Below are 17,189 nucleotides of genomic sequence, written 5' to 3'. Positions count from 1 at the left end.
CAAGCTAATATATAATATGATTACTACCATGGAGTGCTTGCATAAAATATTTGAATAAAATCCAACAAGCTTATATATAATATTATTACTACCATGGAGTGCTTGCATCAAATGTTTGAATGAAACCCAACAAGCTATAAATAATGATCACTACCATGGAGTGCTTGCATCAAATGTTTGAATAATATCCAACAAGCTAATATATAATATGAATACTACCATGGAGTGCTTGCATCAAATGTTTGAATAAAATCCAACAAGCTAATATAATATGATTACTACCATGGAGTGCTTTCATCAAATGTTTGAATGAAACCCAACAAGCAATATATAATATGATTACTACCATGGAGTGCTTGCATCAAATGTTTGCCTGAATACAACAAGCTATATATAATATGATTACTACCATGGAGTGCTAGCATCAAATGTTTGAATGAAACCCAACAAGCTATATATAATGATTACTACCATGGAGTGCTTGCATAAAATGTTTGCCTGAATACAACAAGCTATATATAATATGATTACTACCATGGAGTGCTTTCATCAAATGTTTGAATGAAACCCAAACAAGCTATTTATAATATGATTACTACCATGGAGTGCTTGCATCAAATGTTTGCCTGAATACAACAAGCTATATATAATATGATTACTACCATGGAGTGCTAGCATCAAATGTTTGAATGAAACCCAACAAGCTATATATAATATGATTACTACCATGGAGTGCTTGCATCAAATGTTTGAATGAAACCCAAACAAGCTTTATATACTATGATTACTACCATGGAGTGCTTGCATCAAATGTTTGAATAAAATCCAACAAACTATATATACTATGATTATTACCATGGAGTGCTTGCATCAAATGTTTGAATGAAACCCAAACAAGCTATTTATAATATGATTACTACCATGGAGTGCTTGCATCAAATGTTTGAATGAAACCCAAACAAGCTATATATAATATGATTACTACCATGGAGTGCTTGCATCAAATGTTTGAATGAAACCCAAACAAGCTATATATAATATGATTATTACCATGGAGTGCTTGCATCAAATGTTTGAATGAAACCCAAACAAGCTTTATATACTATGATTATTACCATGGAGTGCTTGCATCAAATGTTTGAATGAAACCCAACAAGCTATATATAATATGATTACTACCATGGAGTGCTTGCATCAAATGTTTGAATGAAACCCAAACAAGCTTTATATACTATGATTACTACCATGGAGTGCTTGCATCAAATGTTTGAATAAAATCCAACAAACTATATATAATATGATTATTACCATGGAGTGCTTGCATCAAATGTTTGAATGAAACCCAAACAAGCTATTTATAATATGATTACTACCATGGAGTGCTTGCATCAAATGTTTGAATGAAACCCAAACAAGCTATATATAATATGATTACTACCATGGAGTGCTTGCATCAAATGTTTGAATGAAACCCAAACAAGCTATATATAATATGATTATTACCATGGAGTGCTTGCATCAAATGTTTGAATGAAACCCAAACAAGCTTTATATACTATGATTATTACCATGGAGTGCTTGCATCAAATGTTTGAATGAAACCCAAACAAGCTTTATATACTATGATTACTACCATGGTGTGGTTGTTGGTTGATCTGAGGATGGTGCAAGAATATCTCTTCTGTAAATAAATAACTGTCATCTTCTGTCCACATATTCTTTTATCACCTCAGACTATTCTATATCTCAGCTGGAAACAAATGCCATTTGAATTATAATAATATTATGAATTATCACAAACTATTTCAAACACTGAAGAATTGTTTTGGTGTCTCTTCATTCCATTTTACACATGACTTTTCCAAGTTTAGTCCTAGATGCTTAAACTATGACCCTACCTTGATGAGTTTCTCTTGCGTGATGGAGTCTCTGATGCAATTACTATTTACCACAATGAATTGTGGGATAGCTTGTAGAGGGTACACTTCTGGGAATCTCAACAGTAGTTCTGTGAGGCTGGTATCGATGGTGCAGGTCAACAAGCAGGTGCGATTTAATCTGTCAATCTAAAAAGAGAGAATCTGCAGTATTTAGTCGCCTAAATATTTAGCTAGTTAAAGAAAAAAACCATTGTGAAATTATGACTGAATATCTTTGGCCCATTCACAAAAGAAGTACTGTTTTGAGCGATTAAAATCCCAGATTTGATTTCAACAAATATTTTTCTCATTTTTATCCTTCTGACAATCTGTAATTTGTCAGTTTATGCCAGCAACAACTTTTTATCGTCTCTAAATGGTTTTACCATTTTGTGTATGGCAAAATGACTCACACTGGGTAAAACGACAACAGACATTGACTTCGAATGGTAAACTGCAATGAAAGGAGCCTTCTAAGAGTTGATAGCTCGTAGCAATCATAAGGTCCCCAGTTCGAGTCACTTCAAGATTGATGTATGTCGTCCAGTTACAGAGTTGTTTACAATTCATAATCATGGACATTAAATATGAATCTAAGAGACTGACTTCGGTCAGCTTGCGGCTTTGATAATCCAATGAGGCTTCTTCGCGAGTTCCTGCTTGCAGGAGGATCTAAAATACATACATACATACATAGCTCACTTAGTGGAGCACAGGACTACCTCAGGTTACTGCAGCCCAACAATTTCTTGCTTCTGTTCAGTGGGGAATTACATCATAGAAGTTGTGGAGAGGGGTGCATTAGTTTATATGACATTTATGACATTATGGAAACTATTATGACACAATTATCTCAAATTTAAGTTGATATCTGATATGACCTTAAGGAATTTCAAGAATCTGGTACAGATAATCTGCACATGTGCCAGAGGTACATTCTTCAAAGAGCCTTAACCCAGTTTATTGAACACAGACATAAGCAACAAAAAAAAAAATGGAATTTGAAATCTTCAAGTTACCTCTTAAAATCAAGTTGTAACTCCTGATTTACAGGTAAAATTGGCCGTTGCTCTCAGAAAAAAATTAGATTTCCTGATGATATGACTTTCAATTAACTTGAGTATCTTTCATTCACTACAAGTCAACAGTTGTCCTCAAACATACAACTACAAAAACATAAGCATATATGTTATATTTTGAATCTAAACACTGGCAATGTTTCTCTTGTAGCCAGATCAATGAATGCAATGGCATGATATATTTTCCTCATTATTTTAAGTGCAGGGCAAAAAAAAATAACCTAATTGTTCAATATCATGAATCTATTGTGCTCTGTTTAAGCCACTAAAGGTATTTTTAGGACATTTTGAAAATTAGAACTACCTTTTCAACCATGACATCTCGGACTGGGATTACGAGCCTGTCCAACTCTTGCTCTAAAGAGAAGACCATTCCCATTTCGTCCTGGTGAGGGGAGAGCCCCCCAGAGAGGTGGATCCCATCCAGAGGTGAATCCCCAGCAAATCCATGTCCATTCTGAACAGAGCCCTGGGTTGGGGTCCCCGTGCCACTAGAGAGGGAAAGACTTGGGGGAGCAGAGAGCCCGTCGAGGTCCCCAGCAGAGTGGGGAATATCCAGGATGTCTGGGTTGTCTACACCACACAGCTGGTGGGAAAGAGAACCACAGACCATGAGATAGATGAAACAAGAAACAGGAATAACAGTATGTATATGAAACCTGAAGAATGTAAATTTGAGTTGGGGAAGGAAGAGTTGGGTGGGAGAGGTTAGCAGGAGCTTCTACACCTTGGCAGATAAAAGATCTGGGCGGTCAGAGGCAATGGTGATGGACAATGGTTGTGAAAAGTAAAACAACCACGATAGTGAATAAGTTTGGACAATTAAAAGATCGGCGACATGATTTTCTGATTATCTAATACCAAATCTCAGTCTTGAGGGCAGCATCTCTAAGGGTGCATAATGTTGCGAAGAAGACCTCCGTGTGATTAAACTAGTCCTGAGGTAAAAATCGCATCTATATGGAGATTTAATTTCTGTAACTGGTGATAATTACAAAACATTTCTCCACAAGTTTAAGAAACTACATCATGCATATAATTTTTTGCTTCCTGGTGAAATGTGGATACACTAAAGTGAGAGATGAATGCATAGTAAGGTATGTCTCTCTCCACTAACAGTTCAACTGCGCCATAAGACTGTAACAAATTCTATATCTACATTCAATATTCTATGGAAGCATATTTTAGCTGTTAGGGTGTCTACCCTACTGCCCCCAACCAATAAGTTACCGGTTAAAACTCCCAGCATTGAACATATTCTCTCGATCCATTCACAATTGCTGCTTTGCTGTGTCGTTGAGCTGAGTCATCTGAGTATTTGGTTTGGATTTGATTTGGTTTGAATTGATTTGAATTGATTTGGTTTGATTTGGATTTGGTCTTTTCTGGCCGTAATTCACCTCCCTTTTTCATCGAGAAAGTGGTCAGCTATCGAGGTACACTCTCGTCGTCTGTTGGGCGGGGACTATATTTGCTGGTCCAGGGACCAGGAATCGGTGCAACAATTTACCATCCAGCCCTGTAATCCTCTGAAAACTCATCAGGAAGAGAAGGCTTGATATACGCCCTTGTTTATCCTCCATCGTTAAACATCGATAGGATAAAGTTCAAATGGGTTTCTCTTGGTTTCCTTAAAACCCTTGGGAAATAAGGAAGTATGAAACTAAACTAAACTCAACCTACCCTTTGTATATGTGGCTCTATCCTCCAGATGAGGAGCTTTCTATCCCTGGACCAGGTCACCAGCTGGTAGTCTGTTGATCCTGAATTGACAAACAACAAAAGTTCCAATCACAAAGATCTCCATTAATGTGAATATTTGTGTTATTTTGCAGAGTAGTGTTATACGATTCCTCTTTAATTAACGAAAGAAAAAAGAAGGAAAATAAAAAGGAGCATAAAGTTTATCAAAAGTCATAAAATTTAATACACAAAGAGACTGAGAGCTTCAGGATACACATACAAAGGAGTGTTAGCTCAGTGGTTAGGTCACGAGTTCAAGTCACTCCAAGATTAATGTATGTCATCCAGTTACAGAGTTGTCGACAATTGACAATTTATAATCTTGGCGTTAAATATGAATCTAAGAGACTGACTTCGGTCAGCTTGCTGCTTTGATAAGCCAATGATGGCTTCTTTGTGAGTTCCTGCTTGCAGGAGGATCCTAATACATACATACCCTCTTTCATCTTCCGCCAATGAAAGTCCAAAATGTTGTCTTCATGACCAGTGAATGAAAATACTGGAGAGGATAAGTTGGACTGACTCCAGAGAAATAGCATTTTATCCACCTGACGGATCTGCGGTAGCATCAATGTTAGAATGCCATCCCCAAATGGCTGCAGATGAAAACAACAGAACAAGAATATTATATATAACATATATAAGAATATATATTATATTATATAACTTTATCATTGGTCAAATTGAAATTTTATCACTGGTCAATGAGGAACAACATGATATACTTGGAGGGAATAATCTTGAAGATTCAAAGTCCATCATGTGAAAAACTTTGCTGTAAACATTCTGTTCCGCCAGGTCATGACTATATCATGGTAACAGGTTTTTCAATTTTTGTTGAAAATGTATTCATATCTGACAGAAAACAGAGTTACCATTCTTCAGTCTAACAGAGACTTACATTGTGTCTTATCCCACACAGTGACAAATCTGTCCTAAATGAGACAGACAAACCACCACTCGGTGGAGTTGCCAAGGTGTGGGGAGGTGGGAAGAGGCATGTGTACTAAATATTTGGTATTCCCCTCCTGGTGAACCCAAATTAAAATTTGCAATTTCCAAAAAGAGCTTATGTTGACTTCTGCTGACAGCTGTAATTTACTTAATGTCTACTGGGAATTTTACTGCCAATTTTGAAGCTGATATACAGTAAGTTCTGGCAACGATGACAACCGCAAAACGACCATGACCCCCCTCAGGGGCCCTATGGTGGCTCATTGACCCTATGCAGACATCGCTGAGCAGTACCTGAATTCCATCCCTCCCATGTTACACAAATATTGCTGACCCCCCTATATCCAATTGTCTGATGATGCGACTGCCACCACTTGTAAAGGAAATCACTCTTTCAACATCTTCTCATTTAAAAAGACGAGACTCGTTAGAAACCTGCAAATGAACTCACAGCATATCGGATCCTCCACAGGGCAGAATCGGTGCGCAGCTCATCTTTAGACTTTCCATGGTCAGTTATATCCCAGATCTGTAATGAAAGGTACAAGAAGAAGATATAGAAGATGAAATGATACTTGTCCTGTGTTCACCCCCACCTCCCCCCTCCCACCCCCCAAAAAAAATGCTACAAATAAAGCTGATACTGGTCACTAAAGGACAAACTTTACCGTATTCCACTCCCAAAATTATTTTTCTTTACTGGGACATTCATTTGTATAAATTTGATCCCTCTCAACATGTGGAAATAATTTGGATGATATCAACCTCCAGGAAAGTGCTTTTAGTACATTTAAGTGACTTTGACATGTTAACTTTGGGAGGCAAAGATAGTGCTGACGTTTTTATATGCAGGACATGATGGCTAATATAACAGGCAGAAATCAAGCAATATTCTTTACAATAGTAAGCAGTGGAGGTCATAATTTGTAAACATGTTAAAGTGTGAGCAGATCCTATTAAGTTTTTAGGGTTAAGGTTTAAAAGGCAAAGCTGTGCATTACTTGTTCTCAAGGAAACTGTCAAAAAAATTGTAAAACTTGTAATATAGTACAATAAAACATCTGGGAACATTTTTAGCAGTTTCTGCAACACTAAAAAAAGCCTTCATAGAATTGGCAAACTGTGGCAACAACAACATGTGTACAACAACTACCACTGTATGAATCACAAGAATTTGTACTTTCCTTTGTAAAGCTAGAAGGTTGGAAGTATTTACAGTAAAGTTAACAACCTTTGATCATTTCTATGTTGTTGGAGCCATTCAGAAGCGCAACAGCACCATGCATGATAAACAAGTCAGGATCACACTCCACATTAATTTGATAAATTCAGGAAAGACACAGAGAGCAGATTTTTTAGAGGAATTAGCCCTTTCATGTAAGCAAATCAACAACAGAACAGTGTTGATATTTGGCAGAGACACATCATTTTAAGAACTGTGCTACCTTAGCTGTTCCATCTTGAGCTGCTGTTGCTAGGTGATTCTCCTCGGTGGGGCTCCAGTCTAGACCGTGTATCTTAGATGGATGGGCTGATATGCACTGGACAGTTTGGTTACCTTTCTACAAAACAAACAAACACATCAAATGGCGTCATTAAGAAATGCGCATAGCGACAGAATACAACGGTACGGTAGTGTGATACACTCTTAGGCTAGCTTGTTGTGTTCATAATGTTAACTTCTTGCATTATCTCAAAGACATGAGCACATATTGTAATATTCCAATCTGTCGTATCACTTAAATAATGTGTGATTCACATCTTTAATAGTTGTTTACTCTCAATCCTTTTGGCCTACTTGTTTACCCACTTGTAGACTGTGGGACCCACGTAGCCTATTAAAGCTACATGCAAATAGAAAAAAAGGTAAGACATTAAATAATGCATAATGGAAGCAGATTGGGACTATAAATTAGGTCTCCAGTTGTGCTAATAAATATACAATTTTGAATTATTTCGTGAAGTCGTTAAGGGGATGTACACCACCAAGTGGATCTGCCTATGAGGGGATCCTTGTTCTTGGAGGAGTGGTCTAATTGAATTGTATGTTAAAAATATCCTCCCTTACTGAATGTTTTCCCCCTGACTGGAGATGGAGGTAGGGTGCCATTACCTCTCGACTTCCCCTCCACCACCTCCCCCCACCCCCCCCCCCCCCCAGTGGCATTCTACTGCTAATCACCCATCAAAGGCTCAAGAGAATAGGTTGCCTTTTTAAACTGAATGCTTATTAACAGCAATATAAGCAACTATTTAAATGTGGCCATCATCCACAAGCATTTACTGAAGATTTGACTCAGAGCCGGGATATTTAGGGTGGTTACATCAAGGAAGGGCAGGGTTGATTAAAGTTTCTACTTGATTATACTTTCAGATTGTTTAAAACATAGTTACCCTCTTATCCCAGAGGCGAATGCCACCTTCATGCACTGTTGCTAAAGTGTCAGCGTTTTTCTTGTTCCATTTCACTTGGCCTGCTCCAGCTAAAACAACATGGGGGGAAATGATGGGATATAATATACAGTACATTACACATGTTGCAATTAAAACATTATGAACTGCAAAGAATTTTATAGTGAGATAATAGTATATATGTAACATGTTATTACTTAATAGAATTTTACTGTCTTTTGAGTATGAAGTGAAAGAAGAAAAACACAATGTTTGTTCATGAAAATGATAGGATTTGCCCTCCCCCCCCCCCAAATTAATTGACAAGTTCAGAGGTGAAGTTAAAGGTTATATAAAAAACTTTGATTACTTGCCAATTGCAGAAAATTCCATGCATGGTTTTTTTGGCTCTCTGAAGAGGAAGAAATAAAGGCAGAACATAACATAAGAAATATGAATCTGCTTGAAACATGTGTACAGTAGCAGACACCCCCATGCTCTTTCAAGGAAATAATTCCTCAAGTAATTCCAAATCTGCTTGTCCCTTACAGTACTAGAATAACCAAGAATTTATGATTCAAAATGATATTATAATATCAGTTGGGATTGGACGATGGAACATGGATAGAGCTGCATATTTAATGTACTGAAGTGTTCTCTTAATAACCAAACGCTTGATATTCCAGTAAATTTCTTTGAAACCTATGTCATCTGTTCTGCCTTTCAATAACTCAGGCTTTGCTCTGTAATAAAATGAAATATAGAAGACCATGGTCATCTATGCTTACATACCAAAAGTACCAGATATATCAACGAAGTTTAAGGACGTGTATGTAGTTCATGGTTTCAGCCTGGTTTTGCCTTTGCAGACTGTTATTAGCCCTTCATTCTTTATACTTCTGATTTGATAGGTATACACACTGATCAAATAGACCCATCTTGGGGTCTTTTAATCATCTACCAGATATGACTCAGTCAATTCAATTACAAATCAGTATTTATAGCAATGTTTTCTTCTTCTTTTTTTCAATCCAAACACTGTGCAGTGATGACTGGATGCTTCCCCATTCACTTTGATGATGATGACGATGACGACGATCAGCAGTTATTTTTACGACGCTTAACTTAAGCAACCACAAATGTGCAAATTCCTGCAAGGGCTTATTCCTTTGCCTTCTATTGGATTCTATTATTTCACTAGTACAGACCTCTTTGAAGCAGGAGGTGTGTGTTACATGTGTAAAATGTAGCTTTACAAACCAAATTAGGGAAATAACTCCAAATAAGATTTTGAGTCATAATTGGCAAATACTGTATTAGAACATATTTTGTCATTTTTCGGTCCCCTGGTACCCTTTTCAGCAATACTCTTGCCAGAGGAATGGAAAGCACAAAATATAACACAAAGAAATTGTAGTTTTAAAAAAAAACACATGTTCGTAGCATGAATGGTGCAGTACAGTCTGCTTATCAGAACTATTGCAAACCTCTGCTCTGGACGTCTGAACAGACCTTGCTTTCTGGTCAATTGCATGGACATATGGGATGTATTTCTCTGTGTAACAGAGTAGCACCAAGTCACACTTTCATTCTCATGTCCAGTCAAGTCATTATTTTATCATTTCTTGACCTGTGGTGAGTCATTTCATTGAATGTGCTTGGATTTTGAGATTCAGTGACTCAAAGAGCAATAACATGCATTACTACATTGCCATGCACCATAGCATGATCAAAAGAGCATGTTAAGATGTGTATAGCGATGGCAATGTTGCAGTGAACAATGGATCATGCCAAGCTCCATTCAGCACATGTATGCAAAATATCAACAATCAACAAATATTTGACTAAAACTACAATCTGACATAAATCAAGTAAATTATCAATTTCAAACAACTTTACAGAAAAAACAAAAGAAGTCCATTGTCTCGTAGTCTTAATTGATATTACCTTGTGTCCCATAAGTAGGTGTAAGTATCCACAGAACAGGTTGCCAGCAAGCAAGGGTCAAATCCTGACCAATTAAGATCGCTGTGAAGAAGAGAAAAAATAATGAATTCAAACTTTCATGACACATATTAAATGATGACCCTGAAACATGAATGTTACAGAGATAGATATTTATATTGCTGCAGAAACCTGGAAGCATGAAGTGTATATTAAAAAAACTGCATATTTATGATGTATATATACTGTAAGTCAGCATGCATGCACAGTGCAGTCCTTTATCTTAAAACATAAATGACGTCCTTAGGAATAACATGGTAGACCAAAAACATACTGTACTCATGAGTTCATATCTTTGTAATTGAAACAGATGTCTGACTGAAGCCTGAGGAGACCGTCACACAGGTTTGGGATGGGGAGGGAGGTAGGAGAGGGGATGGGATGGGAGGTGGATAAGGGGAAGGAAGGTGGGTGGGGGAAGGGAGGTGGGAGAGGGTGGGAGATGGGTGGGAGATGGAGAAGGGGAAGGGAGGGAGAGGTAATGCATCAAGAGCCAGACCTTGGTGTTGGAAGTCCCGAGCCTTGAGGTTCTTTCTTTCACTGAGCTTTCTATATGGTCTGTGAGTTGCTTCTTCCAATAATTATTCCTTCTCATTTTAAGTAATGAAACATGTTCACTTAAAGACTGGTTAAATAGAGTAATTATACTGTACTGTCCAGCTAGTGCCAACAGACACAAAAATAGGTATCATTAATTACGATATTTATAATTCCCTTGCACTGATTATGACTAGTCCTAAATAAGGGGGGGGGGGTGATGTGGGGATGGTAAGGGGGACAAATTTCAAGGGCAAGTATAATTTCCCCAATAATGTTATTATATTGGTTTATTCAAAGCCTAGACTGTAGAAAATCAAGTGAGCACAAAATGAGAAATACATTATTTACATAAGATTTTGCCCTTTCGTCTCATCAAATGACCTTCTGTGTTTTGCCTAGTTTTAACTCAATTATCATAATCGTATATATCCTGTACATTTACATATTATGGAGAACTATGTACTGCAATGTTTAGCACATGTATGTATTCTCATCTGACCCCACTGTGTAACAAACAACATGTACAATACCCTTCCCCCTGACCCAGCCCTCCCCTCCTGTCAAACGTCTTGGTCTTTTAAGGTCTACTACCTTCACCCATGATATCGTCAATGAGAGTTACATCAGTAAAAAGTATAGTGAGAAGACAATCCCATCAATACTGATATTATTAGTAATTTAACATTTTGTGCTCTTTTAAGCCACCTTCATTTCTCTCTTAAGTCCAAAGCTGGTTCTATACTACTGTATAGTATCTAAACCTGTACATGCATGTTACAAAGTTGCAAGTCCTAATAGGGAGAAAATAAAATGGAAAATTCCTGGCCCCCAGACTATACACTACCCACCCCTCGACCCCCTCTTCTTCAAACTCAATACAGGGACTATAATAATGCCACTGTCATTTGGGACTAATCAACAGCTGGTTCATATTCTACAGGCCAACTTGAACGTTATTGGTACTCAAAATCAACAACACACACAAAGATAAGAAAAACAGAAAACAAATCTTGCCTTTTTGTCTCTCTTTTATACCATACAAGTTCTAGTCTCATTATCTTCCAAATCTTTCTTACTGTATACAGCAACTGCTTCTTGTAAGCATTTTTATGATGAAATGGATCACTCCCATATGATACAACATATGAAAGGTTCTTCACTGAACATTGGTAACATCTTTTGAAAATTTCAGTTTTAAGTGATTGTGCAGTCTAAATGTGCAAACATAATACTGTAAAGTGCCATCATTTAAGGGTCAACAAATGTTACAATGCTCTATTTAACATGCTCGATATGAAACTTCATTCCAGTTTCCCTCAGAAATTTTTCTTCCAATGACTTTCAAATGATGTAATACTCACAGTCAAACAACATGTTTATTCTGTACTTGTGTAATAAAATTCTTACCAAGTTCGATGGAGGCAATGTTTCCACACCCCCCCCCCATTTAATTTTTTTTTTTTTAATGTTTCTTACTGTATCTAGAGCCTAGCTAGAAGGATATCACAAATTACACTTGCTAATTAATACTGTAAATGTGTGTCTCTAGATCTGACATACACATACATGTGACACAATTGCATGTACAGTAATCAATTTCTGCATTGTGAATACATAGCAGAGCTGTATTTTACCCTGATATCTCTGCTGCAGGTACATTAAGTTTCATTCTACTTGAATGAGCATTGCATTTTACCATCTGTCATCACAACGTACTGTACATGTACCGTACCCCTAAATGTTGGCAATTCCAATGCTACATATACCTATAGCAATTAAACTGGAGCATTATGAAACTTCTATGACCTATGTCCTCCATTTTCAGCCAGGGAGTATAACTTGATCATGAGGGGCCCATGACTTTGCCTGTAATATGCTCTAGATCTGAGTATATTCAATGTGGTGCAGTTGAGCATGTAAAATTCGTAACAGTCCTCTGGTCATTTGAGATGACCAAATTTCTGTTTGGATGACCAAAATCAGCTTTGGAGGTCTTCCCAAAGACAACTAGTCATTTGTAATATCAAATTCAGATTGCAATGCAAAACTAAATATCCCAAAAGAAATTAAGAATTAAAAATTGCTATCACGGCCTCCATCACAAAAGAAAAAGTGGTACTGTAGGCCTATGATCCAACCAAATGAGAGTGTTTACTGGTCCAAAGCTGGTGTTATATTCACCAACCTACAAAGCTCTTTTACAGTATAAATATTGGTCATTCTTTCTTATCTTGCTAAATTTTATCAGACAACCAACATTTGCTGTTCTGGCAATCAAAATCTAAGACCAGGTTGCCCGAGGGGAAACCAGAAAGTCCTAACAAAATGATCAACACTTTTTGTCCATTACAAAGGAACTCAGAGCTTTCTGACGACTACTGATGGTAGGCGCATAAACAGAAGGACGAGAAAAGAGAAATTTACTGCGGTGGTGACGCATGGCAAACTCTTCCTCTGGGTGACTCCTACTGATATAGGCATCGACTGGGAGTACAGGGGCATCAACCAATCTCTCGTGGAAATTCGACTGGCCTAAAAGTGATAGAGCAGAATTGTTCTTTTGAAGGGTTTTACCAGTGCTTCCCATTACTTTCTGCTTTGCACCAAACTTGTTAGACTTGCTCGAAGATTTAAACGATTCGATCGAAAGCCTTTTGCAGTCTTCTGGGTGAGATGATCCTGCTTCGGAAGGCGTGGTGCCCCTAGAAAAGGAACGATGCCTCGACGATGTCTCCTGGGAATCCCCAGTAGAAAACCTACTATATCTTAGACCAAACCATTCACTTTCTTTGTCCGATTCAAATTTATTGCCGGACGTGTTGTGCCATACCGGAGATGTCCGATCGAAGCTGGTACCAGTTTTGTCTGACCAACTGACCGAAACCCCCTTACACCTGGGAAGCTGTCCTAACTCTAGGATCCCACTACCCAGTTCTTTGTTGCTCTCTGTGACAGTCTCTATTATTGCCTCATCACTCGGTGTACTACCCCCGGGCATACCCGACGATCTGTCCTGGGATGATTCTTGTCTCCCGGATGATGGAGCTGTACTCATCATCTCGATATCACCTCCAAGATTATCATCAACGACCATCTTCACCCTGCTCTTATCCTCAAGAAGCAAAGACGTCTCATTTTCTACTCTAGCCACGACGTTCTCAAAGAAGTATCCGGGAGAAAAGTCCTCATCTGCCTCTCCTCCTAGACTGCAATCGTTCCTCTCTCCATCATGATAATGTCTCTCCATGCTCCTCAATGCTTCTCTCCGTTGTTGTTCCTGTAAGTATCTCATCAAGGTCAATCTCCTCCCATACCTCCGACTCTCAAGTCTCTCCCCGTACATGTAAAATGCAGTCGGCTCTTCATGGGCGATATCAGACTGCAGGAGGACCCCCGAAGACGAGGCCATGCTGTTCAATGTCTGTCTCACGAGTCGGATTTCATTGTTCTTCAAATTCTCGGATCGATGAATCATTCTGTCGAAGACCTTGATTCGTCCTCGAAGACGGTTTCCCTCGTTGCGGTTCATCCGCTGGGCCTGGACCTCGCTAGGGGTGTTGAATCCCGATATCTTATGATGAGACACCTGCTTGGAAGTCATATTCGTAGATTCAATATGACCTGGTTAACCTAAGCCGCACTCTCACGCTAATACTGTACTGGTATGTTTGTCAAGTCAGAGCTAATCATAATATGCAGTGAGTCGATCGAATGTAAATACGAAACTGGTACAGATGTCACATTTATCTCTCTTTTTTTTTCGCCAGTCAAACTCTTATCTCACAATGATAATTTTCCTGAGGGGTCCACACAGTCAGAGTGAGAAAGAAAGCAAAATACAACAAGGCAGGACATTGAAATTTTTAGTCATCAGCTTAATATTGACCAGACATACAGTATATATGCATGTGCAGACAAGAAAATCCTGTAAAGTCTCAAAAACTATCTGCGCAGTAGGTATTAGTTATACTGTACTCGTTATCGTGATAGACAACCAAGGTAGTATACAGTAAAATAATACAGAGTGTCTCCGAGTCTTTCAAACACATACAACCTACTGTACGTGCTTCCAACAGGCTGATTCAGCTATTTCTTCTACACACAATTACAGTATCTACAACTGGATACAGATCACGCAAACACCCAATGGCATATACTGTATATGTAATATCCTTTGAAGGGCAAAAATTGTCAGTTTCTGAAACGATTCCTTTCTGCTTAAATGTCTCCCTCAGCATGACTAAGTGTAGCCGATTATAACATTTTCCAGCGATGCACATGAATGATATGGATGATATCAAAAGTACTTCAGTCCTCGTCAATGTTATTCCAATTGGATGAACCGCAGGGGCAGCTACTAAAACGTTGATATCTGATACAAATTAATCAAAACATCGCTTTCCTCTTCCCATGCAAATAGTTAAACTGATATCAAAAGTTATACATCATACATTACAGAACTTTATCCATCCATGGGTAAAATCCTCCTTGTCTATTAAAGCATTTAATTCAATTCCAAGCAGATCCAAATTGAAGAACACCATAGTACATAGACTTGAGAGTAGCCTGTATTTCATGGTATAGTACTGTAACTACTACAGGTATCAACTCAACCATTTTGAGCACAATATCATCATACATGTACTGTACACCTATAGGTCTTGTTACAGTGTTGTTAGCAAATAAATTCCTTCACAACCAAAGCATGACTGATCCCAAGAAATTCTGGTTGATAACAAGATCTATATATACAGTATAACCTTTCATTTGACCCCACAGGAAATTGACTCAGATAACTGCATACCAACATAAAAATTCTTGATCTCTATGCAAAGGGCCTGCAGATAAAACCTTTAAGCTTGGTAAGTAATACAACAGTTGATGCTATTGGCAGGGACTATCCTCAATGATTTTGTTTAAATTGTGTTCAAAGTATATCCCAACGTCTCTACATGCACAGAATAGATGGCATCTGGTGATCTCAGAAATATGGGTAACTATACAAATAGTACATGTATAAAAGATGGTGATACATGAGCCATGAACTTGTACACTTCTATGTATGACCAACTGGGTTGTTAAATGAACCCTCCCCCCCCCCACCTCAAAAAAATAAATAAACAACTAGCACGGTTGAGTTCACAAATAACAAAACAGTGATTAAGTTTACTTTGTTCAAGGTTTTATATTATTGCATTCACATTGACTATCAGTGGGTCAGTATTAATATCAAATACAGGACAATATTACTGCAGGTACTGTGGCTGTAGAAAATAAAATAGGGATAGAGTTTATTTGAAGAATGAGCTGGCTAAGAGAAACACAGAACATGGTTTGGATTAATTGGATATGATTCACCATTTGTAAGCAAACTGGTTTACTGAGTAAACAAAAAAGCAAAACACAAAACAAAAACAAACAAATGAACAGAAAACAAACAAACAAATTCTGTGGACATGGATGTATAAACAGAAATGAATCCAGAGAAGGGAAGCAAACTTTGGGTTTCTACAACCGGTTAATCATCCGTAGAATTGACTGATTATCCATTATAATTGACCTGTTCGGTTAACCCTTGTTCTAACAAAAGAGAAGTCTTTTATTTCAATACTATACTTTAATTTCCAGGGGCAAACTGCCCTCCACCAACTCCTCCCCCCCCCCCAATAATGTGGATGCTTTCCCCCTGGAACATACTGATAAAAAGAAAAACAAATTACAAACATGCATTAGGTCTGAGAAACAATCTATTTACTCAACTCCCACCAAAATCACACTAGGGAAGTATTCAAGGTTGACATGAAACAGTTTAATGTATATTCAACTAAATTTCTGAGATTTATTTAAATCAGGAGTTAGTGAAGTGGTTGAATATTGATTGGTACAGGTATATATATCAGTGCTCGTTCTGTGCATATTAACCTACAGTATGTAAGGGCTGTGACCCTGTGCAACATACCCCAAGGATGGCATGGACCAAATTTTATTTAAAGCTAAATCTCAATGCAAAACACCTGTACCTTTAAGTAGATCCTTTATGCACTCCTAGTTGACTTTATTAACATTTGACACTCTTCTCAAATATTTAACTAATCATATCAAAGAGGATATTATGGCAGCTTTCATGATAAGCTGGGCTACACTTTATTGGTTGTCCTTTGGGGAAAGAAAAAACATGGGTTGATTTCAACAAAGTCATTACTTACTTAGTTTAATTAGTTAAGTTAATTCTTGACATAAATGTCTTTATTATCTAATCATATCAAACAGTACACAGCTTTATCTGTTAAAGTAAATGGCTTAAAGGATAAACTCCCATCAACTGGGCTATGATACAAGAATAAAGATTTTATGTATAAAGTCTTTATTTTTGTATCATAGCCCAGTTGATTGGAGTTTATCCTTTAAGCCATGTAGTTTAACAGATAAAGCAATAGTTTGTTGGTTATCCTGTGGAAGTACAAACTTCAACGAAGTTTAATTATAAGCTACTGTATGTGTTACTGTTAGTATACATATAATCCATGGTACAAGCAGGACTTTCTTTTTCCAAATAACA

At 37.6% G+C, this 17,189-nt stretch overlaps 1 protein-coding gene across 1 annotated transcript in view; it reads right to left on the bottom strand.

Moving 5' to 3' along the window:
• LOC139965326 (GATOR2 complex protein WDR59-like) overlaps positions 1–17,189 on the bottom strand; it is a 45,519-nt gene that overhangs the window by 17,148 nt on the left and 11,182 nt on the right. Inside the window, exons 5-13 of the mRNA XM_071967568.1 lie at positions 10,034–10,114; positions 8,461–8,498; positions 8,090–8,178; positions 7,141–7,257; positions 6,147–6,224; positions 5,178–5,337; positions 4,682–4,761; positions 3,303–3,584; positions 1,899–2,066 (exon numbers count right to left, since the gene is read on the bottom strand). Of these exons, the coding sequence (XP_071823669.1) occupies positions 1,899–2,066; positions 3,303–3,584; positions 4,682–4,761; positions 5,178–5,337; positions 6,147–6,224; positions 7,141–7,257; positions 8,090–8,178; positions 8,461–8,498; positions 10,034–10,114 (1,093 nt within the window). The remainder of the gene's footprint in view (positions 1–1,898; positions 2,067–3,302; positions 3,585–4,681; positions 4,762–5,177; positions 5,338–6,146; positions 6,225–7,140; positions 7,258–8,089; positions 8,179–8,460; positions 8,499–10,033; positions 10,115–17,189) is intronic.

Source organism: Apostichopus japonicus, chromosome 3 (assembly GCF_037975245.1).
Source record: "Apostichopus japonicus isolate 1M-3 chromosome 3, ASM3797524v1, whole genome shotgun sequence".
Classification (NCBI taxonomy): Eukaryota; Metazoa; Echinodermata; class Holothuroidea; order Aspidochirotida; family Stichopodidae; genus Apostichopus; species Apostichopus japonicus.
Note: the sequence above shows the minus strand (reverse complement) of the source record. Positions and strands in the feature narration are given on the sequence as shown.